Source organism: Macaca thibetana, chromosome 2 (genome assembly GCF_024542745.1).
Source record: "Macaca thibetana thibetana isolate TM-01 chromosome 2, ASM2454274v1, whole genome shotgun sequence".
Lineage (NCBI taxonomy): Eukaryota > Metazoa > Chordata > Mammalia > Primates > Cercopithecidae > Macaca > Macaca thibetana.
The window spans coordinates 154,746,312-154,766,422 of record NC_065579.1 but is presented as its reverse complement, the minus strand read 5'-3'; the positions used below and the strand labels follow the sequence as shown (position 1 = coordinate 154,766,422).

General features: G+C 39.1%; 2 protein-coding genes across 10 annotated transcripts in view; one reads left to right on the top strand and one right to left on the bottom strand.

Annotated features, from left to right (window-relative positions):
* Positions 1-20,111, bottom strand: part of LOC126949250 (cytochrome c oxidase copper chaperone) — an 846,236-nt gene that overhangs the window by 63,772 nt on the left and 762,353 nt on the right. The gene's annotated exons all lie outside the window — the stretch shown is intronic.
* CFAP91 (cilia and flagella associated protein 91) overlaps positions 1-20,111 on the top strand; it is a 62,085-nt gene that overhangs the window by 30,289 nt on the left and 11,685 nt on the right. For 3 of the 4 annotated variants that reach the window (XR_007723633.1, XM_050781886.1, XM_050781888.1), the window contains 8 exons: positions 276-418; positions 4,277-4,393; positions 6,167-6,238; positions 7,473-7,619; positions 8,617-8,838; positions 12,073-12,221; positions 12,770-12,861; positions 15,559-15,720. Coding sequence is in view for 3 of the 4 variants with exons in the window: in XM_050781886.1 (XP_050637843.1) it covers positions 276-418; positions 4,277-4,393; positions 6,167-6,238; positions 7,473-7,619; positions 8,617-8,838; positions 12,073-12,221; positions 12,770-12,861; positions 15,559-15,719 (1,103 nt within the window). In the remaining variant the exon portion in view is untranslated. Of the gene's footprint in view, positions 1-275; positions 419-4,276; positions 4,394-6,166; positions 6,239-7,472; positions 7,620-8,616; positions 8,843-12,072; positions 12,222-12,769; positions 12,862-15,558; positions 15,721-20,111 lie in introns of all 4 variants that reach the window. The other variant, XM_050781887.1, reaches the window with a different exon arrangement.

Here is a 20,111-nt window from a genome sequence, read left to right as displayed (position 1 = left end):
TGATTACTATTATTGAATTGCTACTTTTTTGTAGGGCAATAGTTTCACTTTAGAATGCATTTCTCATTTTACAGTCTAAGTCACTGAGAATATGAGTTAATTATATGGAAATGTGCTAATACATTTCAGGGACACTTCATTCTATTATATGAGATACACCCTCTCAACAATTCTAATGAAACTACTTGGCAAACAGCTACAAAAGTTAACAATATACCTTAAAAATAATAAACGTAAGCACTGGATACTAAAAAACATGTACTTCCTTCTCATAGGATTAGTCGAACTTGAGTCACGTCTCCCAGATTTTGTGACACAACCCCGAATCAGAGCTCCAAAACCTAAAGTCATTACCACCAAAGCTGGTTTTCTGAAGAGGGCAGCAAGGTTGGACTATGAGTTGGCAGAGGTTCATAAGGTATAATCATTATCTGGAGGACAAAATGCTTCTAATGTGATTTTTGCAGATAAATGCTACACTCCAAAAATTGCAGCAATGTCCAGTGGGTCAAACATAGACCTACATTCTCTGCTCTGCAGTTTTCTGAGATTGCCCATGCTCTGCTGAACCAATGTGTGGATTTCCCCTCATTTCACACTTCAGGAAACTTCTTGCCATTTTCCCCATTTGCAGAAATCATATTACTTTCTGAAAGCGTTTTCAACTTGGATCTCTATATAAAATTTGACACTATGCTAAGGTGTAGCAAGTTTCTATTGTTGGTGTTAATAGCTGTAATAGGCCTGATTTTCTCCCTTTTGTGTTCATGTGATTAGGGCATATGAAGAAAAAGAGTTACGTTCAACTCCTTTCTCATCTAGTTAAAGCTCTAAAGGAAAATGTGTGATGGCCTTCCCCAGGATCCGCAGCATGTCATCCACCAGCTGGGCTTTCCCTTTTGGTAGCTGGACTGCAGGTGTACGGAATCTGTGGTTTATGCTGGTGGTACTTATTCTTTCCTGTGCATCAGAATCTCATGGAGGACTTGTTAAGACACATGCAGCTGGGCCCCATCCCCAAAGTTTATGATTGAGTAGGTCTGAGGTAGGGCTGGAGTATTTGCCTTTTTGATAAGTTTCCTGGTGATGCTGCTGCTGCTGGTCCAGGAATCACACTTCAAGGCCCACTGGTTTATGATACGCTTTAATCACTGACCCATTCATGTTTGTTCAGTTGATTTTAGTAGTTAATAAAGATTGATGGTAACCTATCCTCAAAACAGGACCTTAACAGTAATTTATGTATATCAAAGTGATTCTTTCTCACCTCATCCCCATTCCCCCATCTCCTTTTACCCATCCTGAATGCTGTGTTCATCATTCTCTCACTTTCTATTAAGATTTTTTATAGATTCTTTTTATTAAGTTATGGAAGTTCCTTTCTATTCTTAATTTACTAAAGCCTTTAATCATGTGTTTATGTTGAATTTTATCAAATGTTTATCTCTATCACACAATTTTTATACATGTTATTTTTTAAATTATTGTAGCAACATTTATAATTGTTTACAAATGCTAATCTATCCTTGCATGCCTGGAAAGAACCTGCCTTGGTCAAAGCATACAGCTTATTTTCAATACCTTGTTGGATTTGGTTTACTCATATGTTGATTAGGATTTTGCTTCTACATTCATGAGTGAAATGGCCTTCTTGTTTTTCTTTCTCATTTTGACTATGTATGGGGTTGGTGTTATAATTATGCAGGTCTCCTGAAATTAACTGAGGAATATTCCTTCCTTTTTCTTTTTTGGGATGAGTTTAAATAAGATTGGGATGATCTGTTCCTTCAGTTTGGTAGACTATGCATATGAAATTATCTGGGACTAATGTTTTCTTCATAGGAAAAATTTTAACCACTATTTCAATTTCTTTACAACTTGTAGAACTCTTCTGAATTACTTTTGGTAAATTTTTTTTAAATAAATTCCATTTCACCTACCTTTTCAATTTTTTTTGGCATATGATTACTGATAGTATTGTTTTATAATCTTTTAAATGTTTGTTTTATCTTATGTCTACTTTTTTCATTTACAATATTGTTTATTTATGCCTTAACTCTTTTCCTTAATCAGGTTTACTGAAGGCTTGCTTATTTTCTTAATATTTATGTTTCCAAACAATGAACTTTTGATTTTGTTGATTTCCTGTATTATATGTTTTTTTAATCATATTAATTTCTATTCCTATATTTATTCTATATTTCTTTCTACTTTCTTAGAGTTTGTTTCACAGGTCTTTTCTTAAATTGCACATGTAGCTCATCAGTTTCAGGCATTCATCTGTTTTATATAAGTATTTTAGGTTAAACATTTCCTTCAAAATGCTGACTTTTGTTACATTTCATTAGTTTTGATATGTAGTATTTGTCATTCTTAATATCTAATATCAAAAAAACCATTATAATTTTTTAATCTGTGAGCATTTAATAGTGTGTTTTAAAATTTCCAAATATGCAGGAATTTTAACTCATTTTCTCATTAACCTCTAACTCAATTGCGTTGTAATCAGAGGTCATAGTCTGTGTGGTACCTATCCTTTGAAATTTCATGAGGCTTGCTTTGTGGACCAGTGTATGATTATACATATAAAATAATAAAATACACCTTCAAATAACACAATGCCACTTCATGGGTAGAGCGGACACCTTAGAGCAGATTATTCCCAACTCCTTCTTCCCATCCCTGTGATGTTCCTGTCATTCATTTCACTCGTCCAAATGCTATAATCAGATTATAATGCTATAATCATTTTACTTTTATTGCTTTAGTTAGCAGTTATCTTTTAGATCAATTAAAAATAAGAAAAACAATATAATTTATTTATTCCTTCTCTTCTGCTCTTCTTATACTTATATTGATCTAAGTTTTTGATCTATTCCATTTTTCACCTGCCTGCAGAACTTTTTTTAAAAAAATCATTTCTTGCAGGGAAGGTCTGCTGGCCACGAATTCCTTCAGTCTTTGTTTGCCCGCTTTATTTTGGGGAGCGGGGGGAATGTAATTCGCATACAATAAAATCACCCTTTTAAAATATATAATTCAGTAGTTTTTAGCATATTCACAAGTCTGTGCAACCATCACCACCATCTAATTCCAGAATATTTTCATCATCCCCAAAACAAACCCCAGGCCTAATAGTGCTCAATTCCAATTCCCGCTTCCCCTCAGCCCCTGGCAACCACTTTCCTTTTTTCTTTTTTGGTGGAGTCTCTCTCAGTCGCCCAGGCTGGAGTGCAGTGGCGCGATCTTGGCTCACTGCCAGCTCTGCCTCCTGGGTTCACGCCATTCTCCTGCCTCAGCCTCCCAAGTAGCTGGGACTACAGGCACCCGCCACCAAACCCGGCTGATTTTTTTTGTATTTTTAGTAGAGACGGGGTTTCACCGTGTTAGCCAGAATGGTCTCGATCTACTGACATCGTGATCCACCCACCTTAGCCTCCCAAAGTGCTGGGATTACAGGCGTGAGCCACTGTGCCCGGCCTATTCTACTTTCTTTTTATGGATTTGCTGATTCTGGACATTTCATATACATGGAATCATGCAGTATATGGCCTTTTGCATCTGGCTTCTTTCACTTAGCATAGCATTTTTAAGGTTCATCCAGGTTTTAATACATCTCAGTACTTCATTCTTTTTTTATGATTATGTAACATTCCATTGTGTGGATATACCACATTTTATTTCTCTACTCATCATTTGATGATGAATCCACCAAGAATATAACCATGTTTAGTCAGTGGGTAACTTTTTTTTTTTTTTTTTTTTTTTGAGATGGAGTTTCGCTCTTGTTGCCCAGCCTGGAGTGCACTGGCGCGATCTTAGCTCATTGCAACTTCTGCCTCCCAGGTTCAAGTGATTCTCCTGCCTCAGCCTCCCGAGTAGCTGGGATTACAGGCATGCACCACTATGCCTGGCTAATTCTGTATTTTTAGTGGAGACAGGGTTTCTGTTGGTCAGGCTGGTTGGTTAACGTATTTTTAGGAATATCGTAGCACCTCTTGGGAGATACACACATTCTTGGTAGTGTTTCTCAAACTGACCTAGCATCACCATAGAGAATATTAATATTCTGATTAATATTTATATCTGTGACCTAGATCTGGTAATGAAGGAAAATATAGGGTACAATATACGTTATTCAGGTGATGGGTATGCTAAAAGCCTAGATTTCACCATTATGTAATATATTCATGTAAAAAACTGCACTTTTACCCTGTAAATTTATGCAAATTTTTGTTAAAAAAATAAGAGATTCTATTAATTGGCATTATTTCAGGCACTGTTGGATAAGAAGAACAAAGTTCTTGAAGCCAGGAAACCCCCTCGCTTCCTTCAGAGAAACCCAATACCTCAACCTCGGCTTCCAACTCCAACCTTGGAAATGACTTCCAATGTAAGTTGCAAACTTTTTAGTTGAAATGTTAAATTCAATATCGTTGTCAGCTTATTCTTAGGATAGTTTAGCTTAAAGCAAATCTAATTTAGCAGTGTTAGTTTCCCAAGCTCTAACTTAAATATTGTCTTTATTCTTATGTAGCAAACATCAGACACACACAAAAACAAACGAGATGAAATGAAATCTAAACCCAGTTCTTTTCAAAAATAAAAACACAATTTAAAAAATCTTTCCATGAAAAATCAGCATCAGAAGGTAGTGCTCATGTATATGAAATAGAAAAAGAAGATTGAGTGATGATCAGTTACCATAACTATCTTCCCATATGGAGAGATGGCTGATGACTGTTGGAGTCGAAGAGGAACGAAATGCCAGAGGTGTCATCAAGATAGGCTTGCTTCTGGGGTGGGAATGACTCAAAGGGCCTGCCCAGGGCCACATCTCACCAGACTCAATTTGAGCAAGGTAGCAGAGTTGGTTAGGATTTAGAGGACTGACTCAGACTAAACAAATCCACAGGAAACTGTTAGAGATGCCATGTTGCAAATTTATTACTTTACGGAGAGAACCATAACTGCCTACTAGATCAGGCTATTCCTCTTGGCCAGTCAGCACATTATCTCTCAATATAGGACAGTCCTCACAAGAAGCCAAATTGTATTCAGAAGGCTGGTGTGTTTCTTGGCTGAGGGCAGGTGTTGGTGGGAGACCACACTAACCCCTGTTACTGCCTCTGATGAGTGGCTCCTGCAGAGGGACCAGAAAGCTCCCACCAGCCGGCTGGGATGTGCTGCTGGGTAACATTCTCTTTTCTAGACTTTGCGCAGGCCTTTGGTTGACAGATTGTCTTTTTTTTTTTTTTTTTTTTTTTTTTTTTTTTTTTTTGAGACAGAATCTCGCTCTGTCACCTAGGCTGGAGTGCAGTGGTACAATCTTGACTCACTGCAGCCTCTGCCTCCTGGGTTCAAGCGATTCTCTTGCCTCAGCCTCATGAGTAGCTGGGACTACAGGTGTGTGTCATCACGCCCAGCTAATTTTTGTAGCTTTAGGAAAGATGGGGTGTTGCCACGTTGGCCAGACTGGTCTCAAACTCCTGACCTCAGGTGATCCACCTGCCCCAGCCTCCCGAAGTGCTAGGATCACAGACGTGAGCCACTGCACTCAGCCTGACACATTGTCTTTCATGTGTGTTAATGTCATCGATTAGACTGCTGTTTTCTTTTTACATTCAAAGGAACCTTAATTAGATTTCCAGACCTTGCTTTTTCTGCTTTGGACACACAGTTTTTAAGATGATTTTTATATATGGTTAACCTTGTCTCTTATATTCTGATTTTATCAGCATAGCTGAATTCTTGTGAGAAGTACTTTACTCTGACAATAGACTAGGTGTATTTTTGTCTACTGATGATCAAATGTGAAAAATCCTATTGCAAAATGATGTTATCAGCAATACTTGTTGCTTCAAGGAAGATTTTGTTGGAAAGGAATATAAAGAAATGAAAGTGGCTTCATTTGTAGGGATAGCATGGCAGGGCGTGAATTTTTTGCTTGTAATATGGTTTGTTAATGATGAAAATAATGAATTTTAATGTAAGTAACATTAAAATAGTATATGTTCAATAAGGGCAGGGACCATGTTTTATTTCTCTTTAAATCTTTTCGGCATCTGGCACAGTCTGTTTTGCTTGAAATAAGTCTTCAAAAGAATATTTGATGCTTGGACTACTGCAGTTCTCAAGCTGCTTGGTTCTCCCTTTGTTCTTTTAGGAAGAAGAAGAAATAGAAATGGCTGTGATCTACCTTCAAAAGTTACTCCGGGGCAGAGTCGTTCAGAACATGGTGTGTAGGTCCAACTGCTGGCCCTGCGTTTCTCTTTTGAGAATAATTTTTTTAGAATGCATATGTGCTTGGTTCCTTGGAGTGAATTCCCTTTTGCACCCTGCTATCCTATTCAGCTAAACTCTTAAATTGACTACCCATTTCCTTCTGGTGTCCCATTTCCTTCTGGTGACATCGTTTGTCCAGGTGGGTGGCACAGTGTCAAGGAGAAAGGCAGGAAGGACCTACCTGCTATTTGCCATGGTTGTAACTAAGGCAGTGTGAAACTGACTTCTTCCTTGGAATTGTTAAATCCATACATTTTCTCACCTGAATTTTGGCTATTTAAGCATTATCAACTAGGTGGATTCCCTAATTTTTAACATAGTCATAATACAATTATTTGAGTTTGCGTATGTCTGGTGATACCTACATTATAAATGAAATAGCTAAATAATGAACTATGGTTTTGAACCCTTACGATATGCCCACACTATTTATTCTTTGCACTACATGTATTGTCTCATTTTTTTTCCTATCCATAATCTCATTTTACAGGCAAGTAATATGAGTCTGAGGGAGATATAGTTATCTGCCAGCAAATTCCGCTCTGGTCTTCCTGACTGTAAAGCCTCAGCCAGATTATTTGTGTTGCTGGAGCAGGCACACTTCACGTAAAAAATGGACTGATATAAAGCCCCAGTTAATTATTTTCCCCAGACAGCTATAACTCATAAGAGATTCAGATATGATGAGTAACTCAACTGGATGAATAACTTATGTTTAGCACTGTTCGTTACTCTCCTTTCAGTATTTTCCCAAGAGAAATGCCACAGTTAAATTCGGACAACAGATTATCACAAACCAGGGACAGATTTATTGGAAAAGGAAATATGGCCATGAAAAATGCCATCCTCAGGTTTATTATCGAAGGAGCACAGGAAATGAGGGGAAGGTTCTGGTTTCTTAATATGACCCTAGAGTTGTCATCTTGTCCTTGAGAGGTATTGTCAGAAACTAAGTACAGCTCACTGAAAACTATGCCCCTTCTCTGCCTGAGAAGCTGAAGGCACAGAAAAGAGGGCTGAACTCTAGCTCTGTGGGACACATCCGCTCTGTGGAACCCAAAAGGCAGGACAGAACCCACTGTTCACAAGTGTCTCACAAATCACTGCGTGTGACTCCTAGTGCTTGGCACAAAGGGATGGTAACTTATAGGTCTCTCTTTGATTTGATTTGATTTGATTTGATACAGATGTTTGAAGGGAAAGAAAAGCGACTGGAGTTGATCCAGGAGTTGCGCACCTGCCACGCACTACAAGAAGATGAAAAGCTGGTGAAAAAAGCCGAGAAGCAAGTGACCCTGGCCTTACAGCGGCAGAGGAACTTACATGAGCACAAGGTTTTCTTTTTTTTTTCTTGTTACTTTCTTGTTAAATTTTCTCCCTTGATTTTATCATGGCACAGCAACATTCTAATAAAAATTCATGAAATGGTGAAAAAGAAACAGCCCCACAATCCCATCACTCTGTGAGCTTTGTGTGTGTGTGTGTGTGTGTGTGTGTGACGGAGTTTCACTCTGTCGCCCAGGCTGAAGTGCAGTGACGCAGTCTTGGCTCACTGCAACCTCTGCTTCATGGGTTCAAGTGATTCTCCTGCCTCAGTCTCCCGAGCTGGGACTACAGGCATGCACCACCATGCCTGGCTAATTTTCATATTCTTAGTAGAGACGGGGTTTCACCGTGTTGGCCAGGCTGGTCTCAAACTCCTGACTTCAGGTGATCCACCCGCTTCAGGCTCCCCAAGTGCTGGGATTACATGCCTGAGCCACTATGCCCAGCCATTCCTGTGCTATTTCAAAGATTGTTGTTAATGACTTCAAAGTTATGAAAAGATTAAAAAATACCAAGGTTTTCTACTTTCATGTTATTCAAGATCTTAACTCCTAACTTGTGTGAAAGGAAAGATATTGAAAAATTAACAGGTATCACGAGTGAATTTCTAGGAGATTCAATTTGATTAAACTCCAATATTATCTTTAATAAAAACTTGACATTTCCCTTCATGTCTGGGAAGACACACTTTACCTTGTCGATAAAATTGAAAGGAAAAAAAAACCATTCTCTATGGTCACTAACAAAAACGTCTTGCTAAATTCTCTTGCTTATTTGAGGGCTGTGGTCCATCAGTGACTGACCAAACAATTGACTTTCTTATGCCTCCGTTTTCCTCATAAGAACCTGGGATGGAGTCAATCGAGACGTAATATTCCCAATAAAAATTAAATGCATTCTGAAAGTGAATTGACTGCCAAGAGTTTTGAGTAATCCGGTGCCTCTTCTAATAATCACCACTCATAGTGGAATTTGTGTCCTTAAAGTTATGTTATTCTTTTCAAGGTGTCACTGGTTGAAAACCATTTGGCTGGACTGGAAGGAAGGGCACTGGCAGACATGTTTGACTTCCTGTCCAAAGAGCTGGTGAGACTGCAGGAGGAGAGGAGAATCCATGCCTTTGTCATGCTGGCCGAGCGCCAGCGGCGGATACGAGAGGCTGAAGAGAGTGGTCGGCGCCAGGTGGAAATACAGCGCCTGCGGGAGGAGGACGAGATATTTAAGGAGGCAAGTAGGGGCAGCTGGGTGTATGGAAGCTGCCTAGAAGGAGCCAAGTCAAACCAAAGGATGCTCATAACATAAAATGGCATTTGGCTTTTGTTTATGCATTGGGTTCCTACTGTATGGCAGGCACTCTACAAAGGCATTGTGGGAAACTTTGGAGGGGAAAAAAACCCGGACGCGATCCCTTCTCTCCTAAAGCTTAGATAACACATAATACGCACCTGTGTATAGAATTAGAAAATGTATTGAGCTCCATGAAGGAAACAAATAGAGCCCAGAGACACATTTTAAGCCGGTTACTCCACTTGCTGTGTGGAGCACAGGCTGGAGGGAGGACAGAGGGGGGAACAAGGCGGCCAGGAAGTAGCTGTTGAAGTAGTGAAGGCCCGAGTGAGACACAGGAAGTCGAGTATTATGTCCAGTGTCAGGCTTAAGCAACTGGAAGATGATGGTATTATTTCCCGAGGTAGGAAAGTTGAGAGAGGAATAAGCGTAGGGGCAGGAGAAGAATCAGGAAATCAATTTATATTTAGTTTGGGATATCTAAGCAGAGGTATTGTTTCAGTAGGTGGATCTACAAGATGGAATTTAGAAACGAGGTTTTGGCTGAAGATGTAAATTTGGGAGTTGGTGACCAGCTTGTAGCCTCCTACCAATCTTAACACACTTTTCTTCAAAAAGGGTTACTGAGATTTAGAAATTATTGGCAAATCAGGCCGGGCGCGGTGGCTCAAGTCTGTAATCCCAGTACTTTGGGAGGCCGAGACGGGTGGATCACGAGGTCAGGAGATGGAGACCATCCTGGCTAACATGGTGAAACCCGTCTCTACTAAAAAAATACAAAAAAACTAGCCGGGCGATGTGGTGGGCGCCTGTAGTCCCAACTACTCGGGAGGCTGAGGCAGGAGAACGGCGTGAACCCGGGAGGCGGAGCTTGCAGTGAGCTGAGATCCGGCCACTGCACTCCAGCCTGGGCGACAGAGCAAGACTCCGTCTCAAAAAAAAAAAAGAAATTATTGGCAAATCAGAACTTGCCATCTCTACCTAATATCACTAAGGAAGAACCATCTGGGGATGGGAAGAATAGCTGGGGGTGAGAATAAGAAGCAATGGAACCGAGGAGCTACTATACACAAAAGCAGAGAAAGGAAGAAGCTGGTAAAAAGCTTCTTAGGAAGACATCTTCTAAATGGGAATGATGGCAGAAAACATCAGCTCTGTCTAGCAAGGGCAAGAAAGGGTTAAGATAGCCCTTCTAGCCTGATTTAAGAATCACTTAGGTAAAAAATGTACCCACTGTGGATCCACAGATTCAAATATCATCCATCATTTTAATTCCCAACCTTCCTAATTAAAATATAATGACTATTTTCCATCCTATTTCCCCAACCTCCATTCAAACAGATTCTCTTGAAGAGAAATATGCTTGCACATAAATTATAAAACAGAAATGTAATATTTAATAAATTTCCAAAATATAGCATATAGACAGAAACACAGATATAAAGTCATAGACTCATCTTTAAATACATATACAATTTTGCAGGCACATACATGAGGACATATTTATAAATATCTGGTGTGCACAATATTAGCAAGACATAGAGGAACACAGATAGCCACACATTTCCTTATTCATGTACATACACGCACAAATGTGTCCAGAAATTTACACATTTATAAAGATATACATAAACACACAGGTACATATATGGCTATGGATGGACCGTAGTAAACTTTCCACCTCTCTACTATTACATGACTGAGCTGTCTAATTGATCCATATAGATGCAACTTGCTTCCTGAATAAGAGGGTGGGCTCTATGAGAGCATGAATATTGTATATTCCGTTTGTGCCTTGCACAACACAGCATAGATCCCTGTACCTAATAGACCTTCAGCAGATATATTTTGGTTGATTAGTTGTTTGGTTGATACTGTATTCAACTGGCCATTGAGAGTCTCCCATAGAGAAGGATTGAAGGTTGATGTTTTACACATAGGTGTACAGTATCATATACTCAGAATTGTGCCAAAGTGCCAATCCAGAAACAGGTACTGAATTGTTACTGAGTCCCAGGCATTATCTCAGATACAAAGATATATTTAGACATGAAACAGAAAAGTGCCCTACCTCTAAGAAGCTGATAATCAGCATACATATACACGCAAAATTAAGTATGCCACAGTTGTTGCTTAATCTTTCTATGTGCATACACCTGTAAAACGGGAAAAACCAAACTACTTTGCTTATGGTTACATACTTAGGGAGCAAAAATATAGAGAAAACAAAGTGTTTACCATGAAAGTGGGAAGGTGCTGTAGTAAAGGAAGAAACCATGGTGGCCTTCTAAGATACTGGCAGTTACTATAGTACATGGGTTCTGACTTTACCCTAATTCATTACACTGTACATTTATGTGCTCTGTCCTTTTTATTTTGTTTTATTTTTCTAATCTCTGAGTTTGCTTCCAATGCACTTTTAAAATCTGTATCCTATTTCATGATATCAAGTAAGCTTTAAAAAGAAGCAGTCAAGGGCTGGTATGATAATTCAATAAATTCATTAGAGACCCAGGATCCTTCTAGCTTTCTGCTCTTCTCTTCCTAAGTCGTAGCCCTTCTGGCAATTTAAGATGATTGCTGGTGTTCCAGCATTATGTCCTCATGAAAGGAGAAATGAAGAGAGAAAAAAAGAAGCCAGGTCTTTCCCTTTAAGAATCCTTTCTTTGGTCAGAATGTGGTCATATGGCCAATCCAGCTCCTGTGGGTGCTAGGAAATGTAGTCTTTATTCTAGGCACCTGTTTGCCTAGCTGAAATCCAGGGGTTCTATTATGTAAGAGGAAGGAGGAAAAGGATACTGGAGAATACCTCCTTGTCTGTTCTTCTGTTAGGTAGTTTGACCAAATCACGTTGCTGGTAAGAACAAAGCCAGGATTTGAACCATCATTATTGACTCTGAAGCCCATGATCCTTCAGCAATGCTGTCTTGCCCCCCCACCCAATAAGATCCATAATTCTGAAATGGGCTAAATGGGTGTGGGCTGCCCAGAATGAGTAGGCAGGTGGATGAGAAATAGACTGATGAGATGCTAAAGAAAATGAATGATGAGTGAAGGGACTGTTGACTTAATAAATATATGAGCTAAAAAAAGTTAACCCAATGTTTGTGTATTTTTCTTGTGTTGTTTACAACAGCATAGCTGTTTTAGTGAGGGTATTATTGTATTTTGCAGGTAGTTAAAGTTCACCATAGTACTATAAGCTCCTACCTAGAAGACATAATACTGAATACTGAAGCGAATACTGCAGAAGAACAAGCCAGGGCAGAAATAGAGAAGATGGCTGAGAAAATCAATGACATTGCTTATGAAATGGAAAGCCGGTGTGTATCAAGAGAACAGATTGTAGAATGGACAGCCTATTTGCTGATACTCATATATATTTTTTCAAGAGCTTACAATTTCACCACCAAGGAGAAACAAATAACTCATACTTCAGGGTCCATTGTTTTATTAACATAACTCCTGAGAAGCCAATATGCGTGTACCTCTGTATGTATTCTCAGTTATCCTCTGCAATCTGGATTACTCTCATTACTTACTTTAAGAATACTCGGAAGCATAAAAACAATGTGAATACGTGTGTGCAACATTACTGGGACTTCATCCCAAGGTTTCTGGCTTCTATGTATAAGCTGTGTTTCCAACATTCTCTTCCTGGCAGGCAGGGTAACTGAAGGACAGGGTCAAATCCAAATTTTTTTTATGGAGTTAAACAAACTTGCCAGGAATGTGATATTTCAGATCACTTAATCAAGGAAAAGGTGATGTTGGGATTTGAATGGAGTTGCTTACACAGCAGGAAAGCATAAATCAGCAGCTCAAGTAAAAAAACCAAAGAAATAATTCAATTTGTTTTTATATTTTTTAGCCGAACCTATCTTCAGTCAGAGGAGATTGTTGCTGAGTTGGTTTATAGTTTTCTGATCCCAGAGGTGCAAAAATACTTTGTCAAAGAAAAAGGTAAGCCAATGTAAATGCTTTACTTTAGGATTTTTAAAATATGTAACTTATTTTCAATATCCCAGAGATTTAAAATTAAACAGAGGGATGGGGAAATTTCTGAAGGAGGATCACTGAGTTTTCTTATTTCAGAGTTTGTCAGGTTCTCTTCATGCTACCTGATTCTAGAATATAATCAACTCTAATACAGATGGGACGTAGTTCTAATAAGAGTGACAATATCAAAATCCAAACCTTGTTTAAAAGGATGTTCCCAAGTTTTCAGAAGAGGTGTATTTTTTTTTTTTTTAAAGCATAAAACAGATAATGAGCATATAAAAGATTTTCACATTGTAGCAGCCTTATGGAGGCAGGACACGTGAACCGTGAATATTAAAAAGCAGGGGTGCGGGAAAGGTCTAAATCTACTCTGCTGCTCTGCCTGCACCCCAAATAGCTTGTTTCTGCTGGAATTCCATCCAAGTATAAATATCCTAATTTATCATTTGTCACTGGTGGCATGTTTTTAAAGATTGATGCTTTCAGTCAATAGAGAAAGAGAAAATAATATATTAAACAGAAAAGTAAGATTCTTTCATAGCTCTGAGACTGTTGATGGCAGGCTTGATCCTAGACAGAGGGGAGCAACCAGGAGAAGAACAATATTTAAGTGAAATGGCAGCTCAAAAGCATTGAAAATTATACAGGGGAATTCCAGACAGGTTTAAGCAGAAAAATGCTTAACATTGCAATTTGCTTGACCAGGGATAAAGAAATGGTGGAGTTCTAACACATTTGGAGAGGACAAAGAAATGCCTGATTTTTCCATTGCATGGTTGTAGTGTAATTTTTAAACCAGTACCCCCTAAGGATAAGCATTTAGTTTGTTTCCAGTTTGTTTTCCTGTTACTAACGGTGCTTCAGTCAATATATTTTACACATATCCCGGCATGCTTCTGAGAGTAAATTCCTAACAGTACAATTGCTGGGATATAAGGTATGTGTATTTTCCATTTTGATAGATAGTACCAAATTTCCTACAAAAAGATTGTTCTCCCAATTTGATATTACCATATTGCCCCACAAAATGATCGTTGACTTGCATCAATAGCGTATGATAGTGCTTATACAAAAAAATTAATTTTCAGATCAAGTAATATATTTCTGTGTCACATTATGTTACAAAAGGACCTTATGTTTTCTAGGACCTTAAGAAAATATGCAACTCCTTTCCACTTCTCCTGGGTTCAAAGTGAGGCCAGGCTGCTTCAAAGCCATTACACCCTTGGTTGAATTCCACCCTAGGATTGAAAGAGAGGAGGAAAACAGTGGGTTTAATAATTACTAGTTTGTGGCGAGGCGTGGTGGCTGAAGTCTGTAATCCCAGCACTTTGGGAGTCTGGGGTGGGAAGATCACCTGAATCCAGGAGTTAAGACCAGCCTGGGCAACATAGGGAGACCCAGTTGCTACAAAAAATATTTTAAAATTAGCTAGGTGTGGTGACATGCACCTGTAGTCCCAACTACTTGGGAGACTGAAGTGGGAGGATCACTTAAGCACGGGAGGTGGAGGCTGCAGTGAGCCGAGATTGTGCCACTGCATTCCAGCCTGAACAACAGAGTGAGATCCTGTCTGGAAAAAAAAAAAAAAATTTACTACTTTGTGATCCCCTCTCTCACCTTGGGAGTCTGAGTTGAGGATCTGGAGGAAGACTTGAGTGAAAGGAATCCAGTGGCACTTATCTGCGGTCAAGTTGTGTGAGTCCCTAGCCTCTTCCCTTTATATTTTTGCCAAATCAAAAGAGCCATATGAACAGGGAGCACACTAGGACCTTTTTTTTCTCTTTTCAAATGAGAACGATATATATTATATATACACTCTTTACCCAAAATTAAGATAATATTACATACAGACGATTTTGAGATATATCACTTTTTAAAAAGCCAATGGATCAGAAAAACGTAAAGTGGATCAAAAAAAGGTAAATTATCTAATGTCTCTGTGTCCATGTTTCTTCTTCTGAGATTGAGGATATTAAAATACTATCTTTTAGGAGGATTAAATGAAGAATTACATGTCAACTGCTTAAAACAGTACCTGGTACAAAGTAAGGACAAATGCTAACTGCTAACATCATCATCATCACTACTCCTTTCCAAGGGCTTAGGTGCTTACCTGATAGTGAATATTCTTAGAATTTGGAGCTAGGACTACCTTCTAAAGCCATGAGCTCATAAACTCATCATCAATCAGTAAGTCCCCTCCACATTAAGAACTAAGGCTCAAAAAGAAGTATAAGACAAGGTCTTTATTTGTAAGTTATTTACACTCTAGGTATCAAACAAAATGTAATTCACATGAAATGCTTCAATGCTGAATAGGTTGGTACAAACTGAAGTGCGGTAAGTGGTAAATCTGGGCTGACGTAGTCAGAGGAGACTTCCTGGAGGATGTTGGACATGAGCTTTCCAGGTTTTGGAGTACAGGCATTCCAGGTGAGGGAAACTGCTGAGGAGTGGAATGGAGGCAAGCCTGGTGGGAAGGAGTATGACTGGGCTGAACCAGAGAGTGGGAACAGAGGGAGCAGAAAGAAATTAGATTTGGGTTGGGTTTACCTTTAGTTTGCAAAATTATTTCTATCATGACTCTCTTGAAACATTTGGGAATGGTTTCGTTCAGACTTTCAGAGTGAAAATTTTTCTATTGCTTTGGCACAGTGAGGAACGCACAGCGGAAACATATTCTTGCAGCCCATCAGATCATCCACAGTTGCACAGAAAGCATGGTTCAAAAGAGATTAACTGAGGGACAGCAAGATGAGGCCTCAAATGCTGCCATGTTACTTGAGAAAGAAATTCAAAATGAGAACAACAGCTAAGGTGAGTTTGATTTTCCACCTGGAAAAAAAAGCAGAGAAAGGAAGAAAAGCAGCATTGTTCAGCTTTGTGCTGTGTTCTAACAATCATAATTGCTGTTTAAGAAATGGAAGATTGTTGTTTAAGAAATGGAGGACTTCTGTTTAAATTGGCACATTTCCTCTAGGTTATAGCATCTACTGTTGAGATTATTAGAAAATTAGAGTTTATATTACAGCAAATAGACTCTTGTGATACAAAAAATAGGACTCTAAATTATTTTTATGGGTTCTTTTAGTGTGTATGTACCTTGTCAAATGAAGCTACAGAATGTGTCAGTGTTATACATTAAAAAAAAACTTGTTCTTATGGAAGTAGACAAGGTATGCCCTAATGCATTGTGCTAGTTGTAAGCATGGCATGAGACACATAGCCTGCCCAATTCTAGCTCAGACACCTTCTGCAGTGCCCACCAGGGGTTGGTCTTGGGCTCAACTAAAGGCTGTCATACTCACAAGACTAACATAGACCATATTTGGCATGAATGTACTTAGAAAAATATAGGACAGGAAACAGCTTCCAGCAAGGCAACATCAGACATTTCTCTTCCTGTAGGAGCCCTTGCCATAGCCATGCAGAAGAACACATAGCTATTTTCTTTAGTCCCTAGTTTATGGAGTGCAGATACAATACAAGGAAAAGAGGTAGGTGGGTGGGGGGGTGGGTACAGGAGCTGCCCTGGCGTAAAAGTTTCACACCCCAGGGGCCAGAATCTCTTGTAATAATTCCATAGGCATAGCTTCCAGGGTCCCCACCGTGGATTTGCCCGGCTATAAAAGTCAACATACTCACAGAAACTCAAAGCTATGGTTTTCTATTAGGTATTCATTCCTCCCAGTTCAGATGGAATTTGCCGATCAGGGGTCATTTTTAAGTAGTTCAAGTTGCTCAGTAACACAGTTGACACCTATCACCTTATCAGGTTACTAGGAGAATAGTGCTAGGGAGTCAATTAAAACTAAAATTCTCATGAGGAGGGGAATGGAGTGAACTTTTTGCCTATACTTTCTCCCTCAACCCTTTTGTGGTAGAGGCACATCTTCTGCTGTTTTGCCCTGAAGGTATGCCAATAATCAGGTTGGGGAAAGTACCAGGGCTAGGGAGAAATTTTAGTCTGGCACTCAGAAGTTTTGTGTATTGGCCAACTCTGCCACCAATTGTATAATCTTATACAAATAATTTCTCTGCTTCAGTCCTTGGTCCAATAGAATGGAATCTTAAGTCTCAATCAAAAGGAATCATGGAAGGAAGGTTGAGATGAGAGGGAAGGTAAAAAATACTGCAGAGAGAAAGCTAATAAGTGACTCTTAAATATCAAACTGTGGCTGTAAATTACAGCAGAAAAACTTTAGACTTTAATAGTAAAATAACCTCTGAAATAATTGAAAATATAAAACATCTATTACATGTTATGTTATATATTGTCTATAAAATGCAAATTCAAGGACCAAAGCATTTGCCTACCTTATTACTGTGACAAAAGCAAGCCTTAAGGTTGGGGTGGTCATTTTTCTGATGTGGAAATTTAATAAGATTAATAATTTACACAGTTTGCATTGAATGCATCTGCCTTTACTTCTGATTATGATACCTACTCCATGACATCCATAGTGACCTGTGAAATCAAGCCAGAGGAGAACAAAAATTATCTTCTATTTTATACTTAAAGTAAAATGTATTTCATTAAAGCCTATGTAAAGCGTATATGATAATTATAAAATCTACTTGCAAGAAAGTCTAGTTGTCAGGCTAATTACAGACACTCAATAAAGGTGATCAACTAATAAATTAAATGGTTGGAACATGCAGCTTAGCTGTCCCCAAAGCATATCTTCCCTCTTCCTTCTTGCAGAGGGAAGCAGAGAAGGACAGATGTGAGATTATTCAATGATGGCTAGGGAAAGGGGCAGTAGGCATGGACCACTGATTTAAAATACGTATTTAAAAATATGTATTTTTAATTAGCTTGAACAGAGAGCTAATAAATAGTGAAGAATTTCTGGGCCAAGATCTAGGAGAAGATAGAAATTTAGAGGGTTGGGTCTGGCATTTGGAGCTACTTTTTTCCTGGGAGAATATGAAGATTCTAGAAAATGTGGCTGAAAGACTGAGCAGTATTTTTAAAAGCTTTGCAAAACCAGGGGGACAAAAAACTTGAGTCAAGGATGGGGCCCTGGTAAACCTTCTTCATTTGGGTAGGGACTCTAAAAGGCTATGCCCTAGTGGTAAGGGTTGACTGGAAGTAAACTATCCCTGGCGTATAATGTAGTTTAGCTTCTCATCATCTGAGTGATTTTAAAAATCTCAATCCCAGAAATTGAACTTAATGAGGTTCTTGGTTTCTATTGCCTCAAGGAACCTGCCAGAAATAAAACGTAAATTCTCTTTACAGGAAGTTAACATTGTTCTAGACCTCTATTTTCACAATTTCTAGAACACAATCAAGAATATTCAGGTACATGAGGAGACATGACAATCTGAACAAGCGGCAAAAACAACAGATGACAGAAACAGACATAAAAGGATCTAAAATATTGGAGTTGTTAGACCCAGACTTTATTTATTTTTTCCATAAGTTATTGGGGTACATACAGGTGGTATTTGGTTGCATGAGTAAGTTCTTCAGTGGTGATTTGTGATATTTTGGTGCACCCATCACCAGAGCAGTATACACTGCAACATATTTGTAGTCTTTTATCCCTCGTCCCCTTCCCACTCTTCCCCCCAAGTCTGCACAGTCCATTGTATCGTTCTTATGCCTTTGTGATTAGACACAGACTTTAAAATAACTATGTTTACTACTGTGGACTTCTATCCTCCAGAACGATGAGAAAATACATTTCTGTTGTTTAAGCCATCCAGTCTATGTTGTTTTGTCATGGCAGCCCCAGCTGACTAAGACAGATTTTGGTAACAGGAGTCAGGTACTACTGTAACAACTACCTAAACATGTGGGAGTGGACTTGCCACTGGTTATGGGTAGAAGCTGGAAGAGTTTTGAGGTATATACTATATATATATGGACATCAAGGGTGATTCTGGTGAGTTCTCAGATGGAAATATGGAATATGTTATTAGAAACTAGAGGAAAGGTGACCCTTATTATAAAATGGCAAAGACCTTAACTGAACTGTGCTGTAGTGTTTAATGGAAGGGTGAAGTTGCAAGCAATGACATTAGATATTTAGCTGAGGATATTTCTAAGCAAAGTGTTGAAGGAGCAACTTGGTTCCTCCTGACTGCTTATCGTAAAATGCAAATGGCAAGAGATTAATTGAAGAAGCAATTGTTAAGCAAAAAGAAATCAGAATGTGAAGATTTGGAAAATTCTTAGCCTGTTCATATTGGAAAAAAAGAGAAAGCTCTTTCTGATGGGAATGCTGAGGGTCGGTTAACAGACATTTGATAAGTGTATGGGATTATATGAGCAGAAACATTGCAGGATGAAATTAAGGAAGCCTATTGATTGGACTTCTTGAATTAGACAGGATGGGATGATAGAACTATTCAGCTGCAAACGTGCACTATTCTTCAAGAAGAAGGAAAAATGATTCCACAGGAGATCCAGAGGTCATCAGGGCCATTGTCCCAGTTTCAACAGGCCAGGTGGCTTTCACCATGAGCTTTGGAGGAAGGATCACCCAGTGGACCCCAGCTCATCTGAGCTATGGGGTGGGACCCTGGGTCAGCAGAGCTACAAGGAGCAGACACTTACCTAGAGTCATGGGGATGGGGCACTGTAGAGTCAAAGGGGCAGAGCCATGGGAATGATGCTGCCACCCCAGTGGGCTTAGAAAGCAAGACACTAAGCCAAAGAAGACTATACTCAAGAATTAAGATCCAGTGGAATTTGCTTTGCCAGGTTGTGGACTTGCTTAGGATCCATCACCCATTTCTTTCTTCTGATTTTTCCCTTTTGGAAGGAAATATGTCCCCTATGCCTCTCCCACCATAGTATTTTAGAAGCACATAGTGTGGCTGGTTTCACAGGCTCATAGGTGGAGAATAATTTTGCCTCAGGACAAGTCATATCTTGAGTCTCACCCGTACTTCATTTGGATAATATTTATGAGAATTTGAACTGTAGACTTTAGAGTTGATGTGGGAATGAGTTAAGATTTTTGGTATTGTTGGTGTAGAATGAATGGTGAGGAACATGAATTCTACCTGGGGTAGAATGCTATGATTGAAATGTGTCCCTGAAAATGCATATGTTGAAGCTATAACCCCCAATGTGGTATTTGGAGACAGGACCTTTGGAAGAGAATTAGGGTTAGATAAGGTAATGAGGGCAGAACCCTCATGATGGGGTTATTGCTTTTACGAGAAGAGACATCACAGTGCTTCTCCTCTCC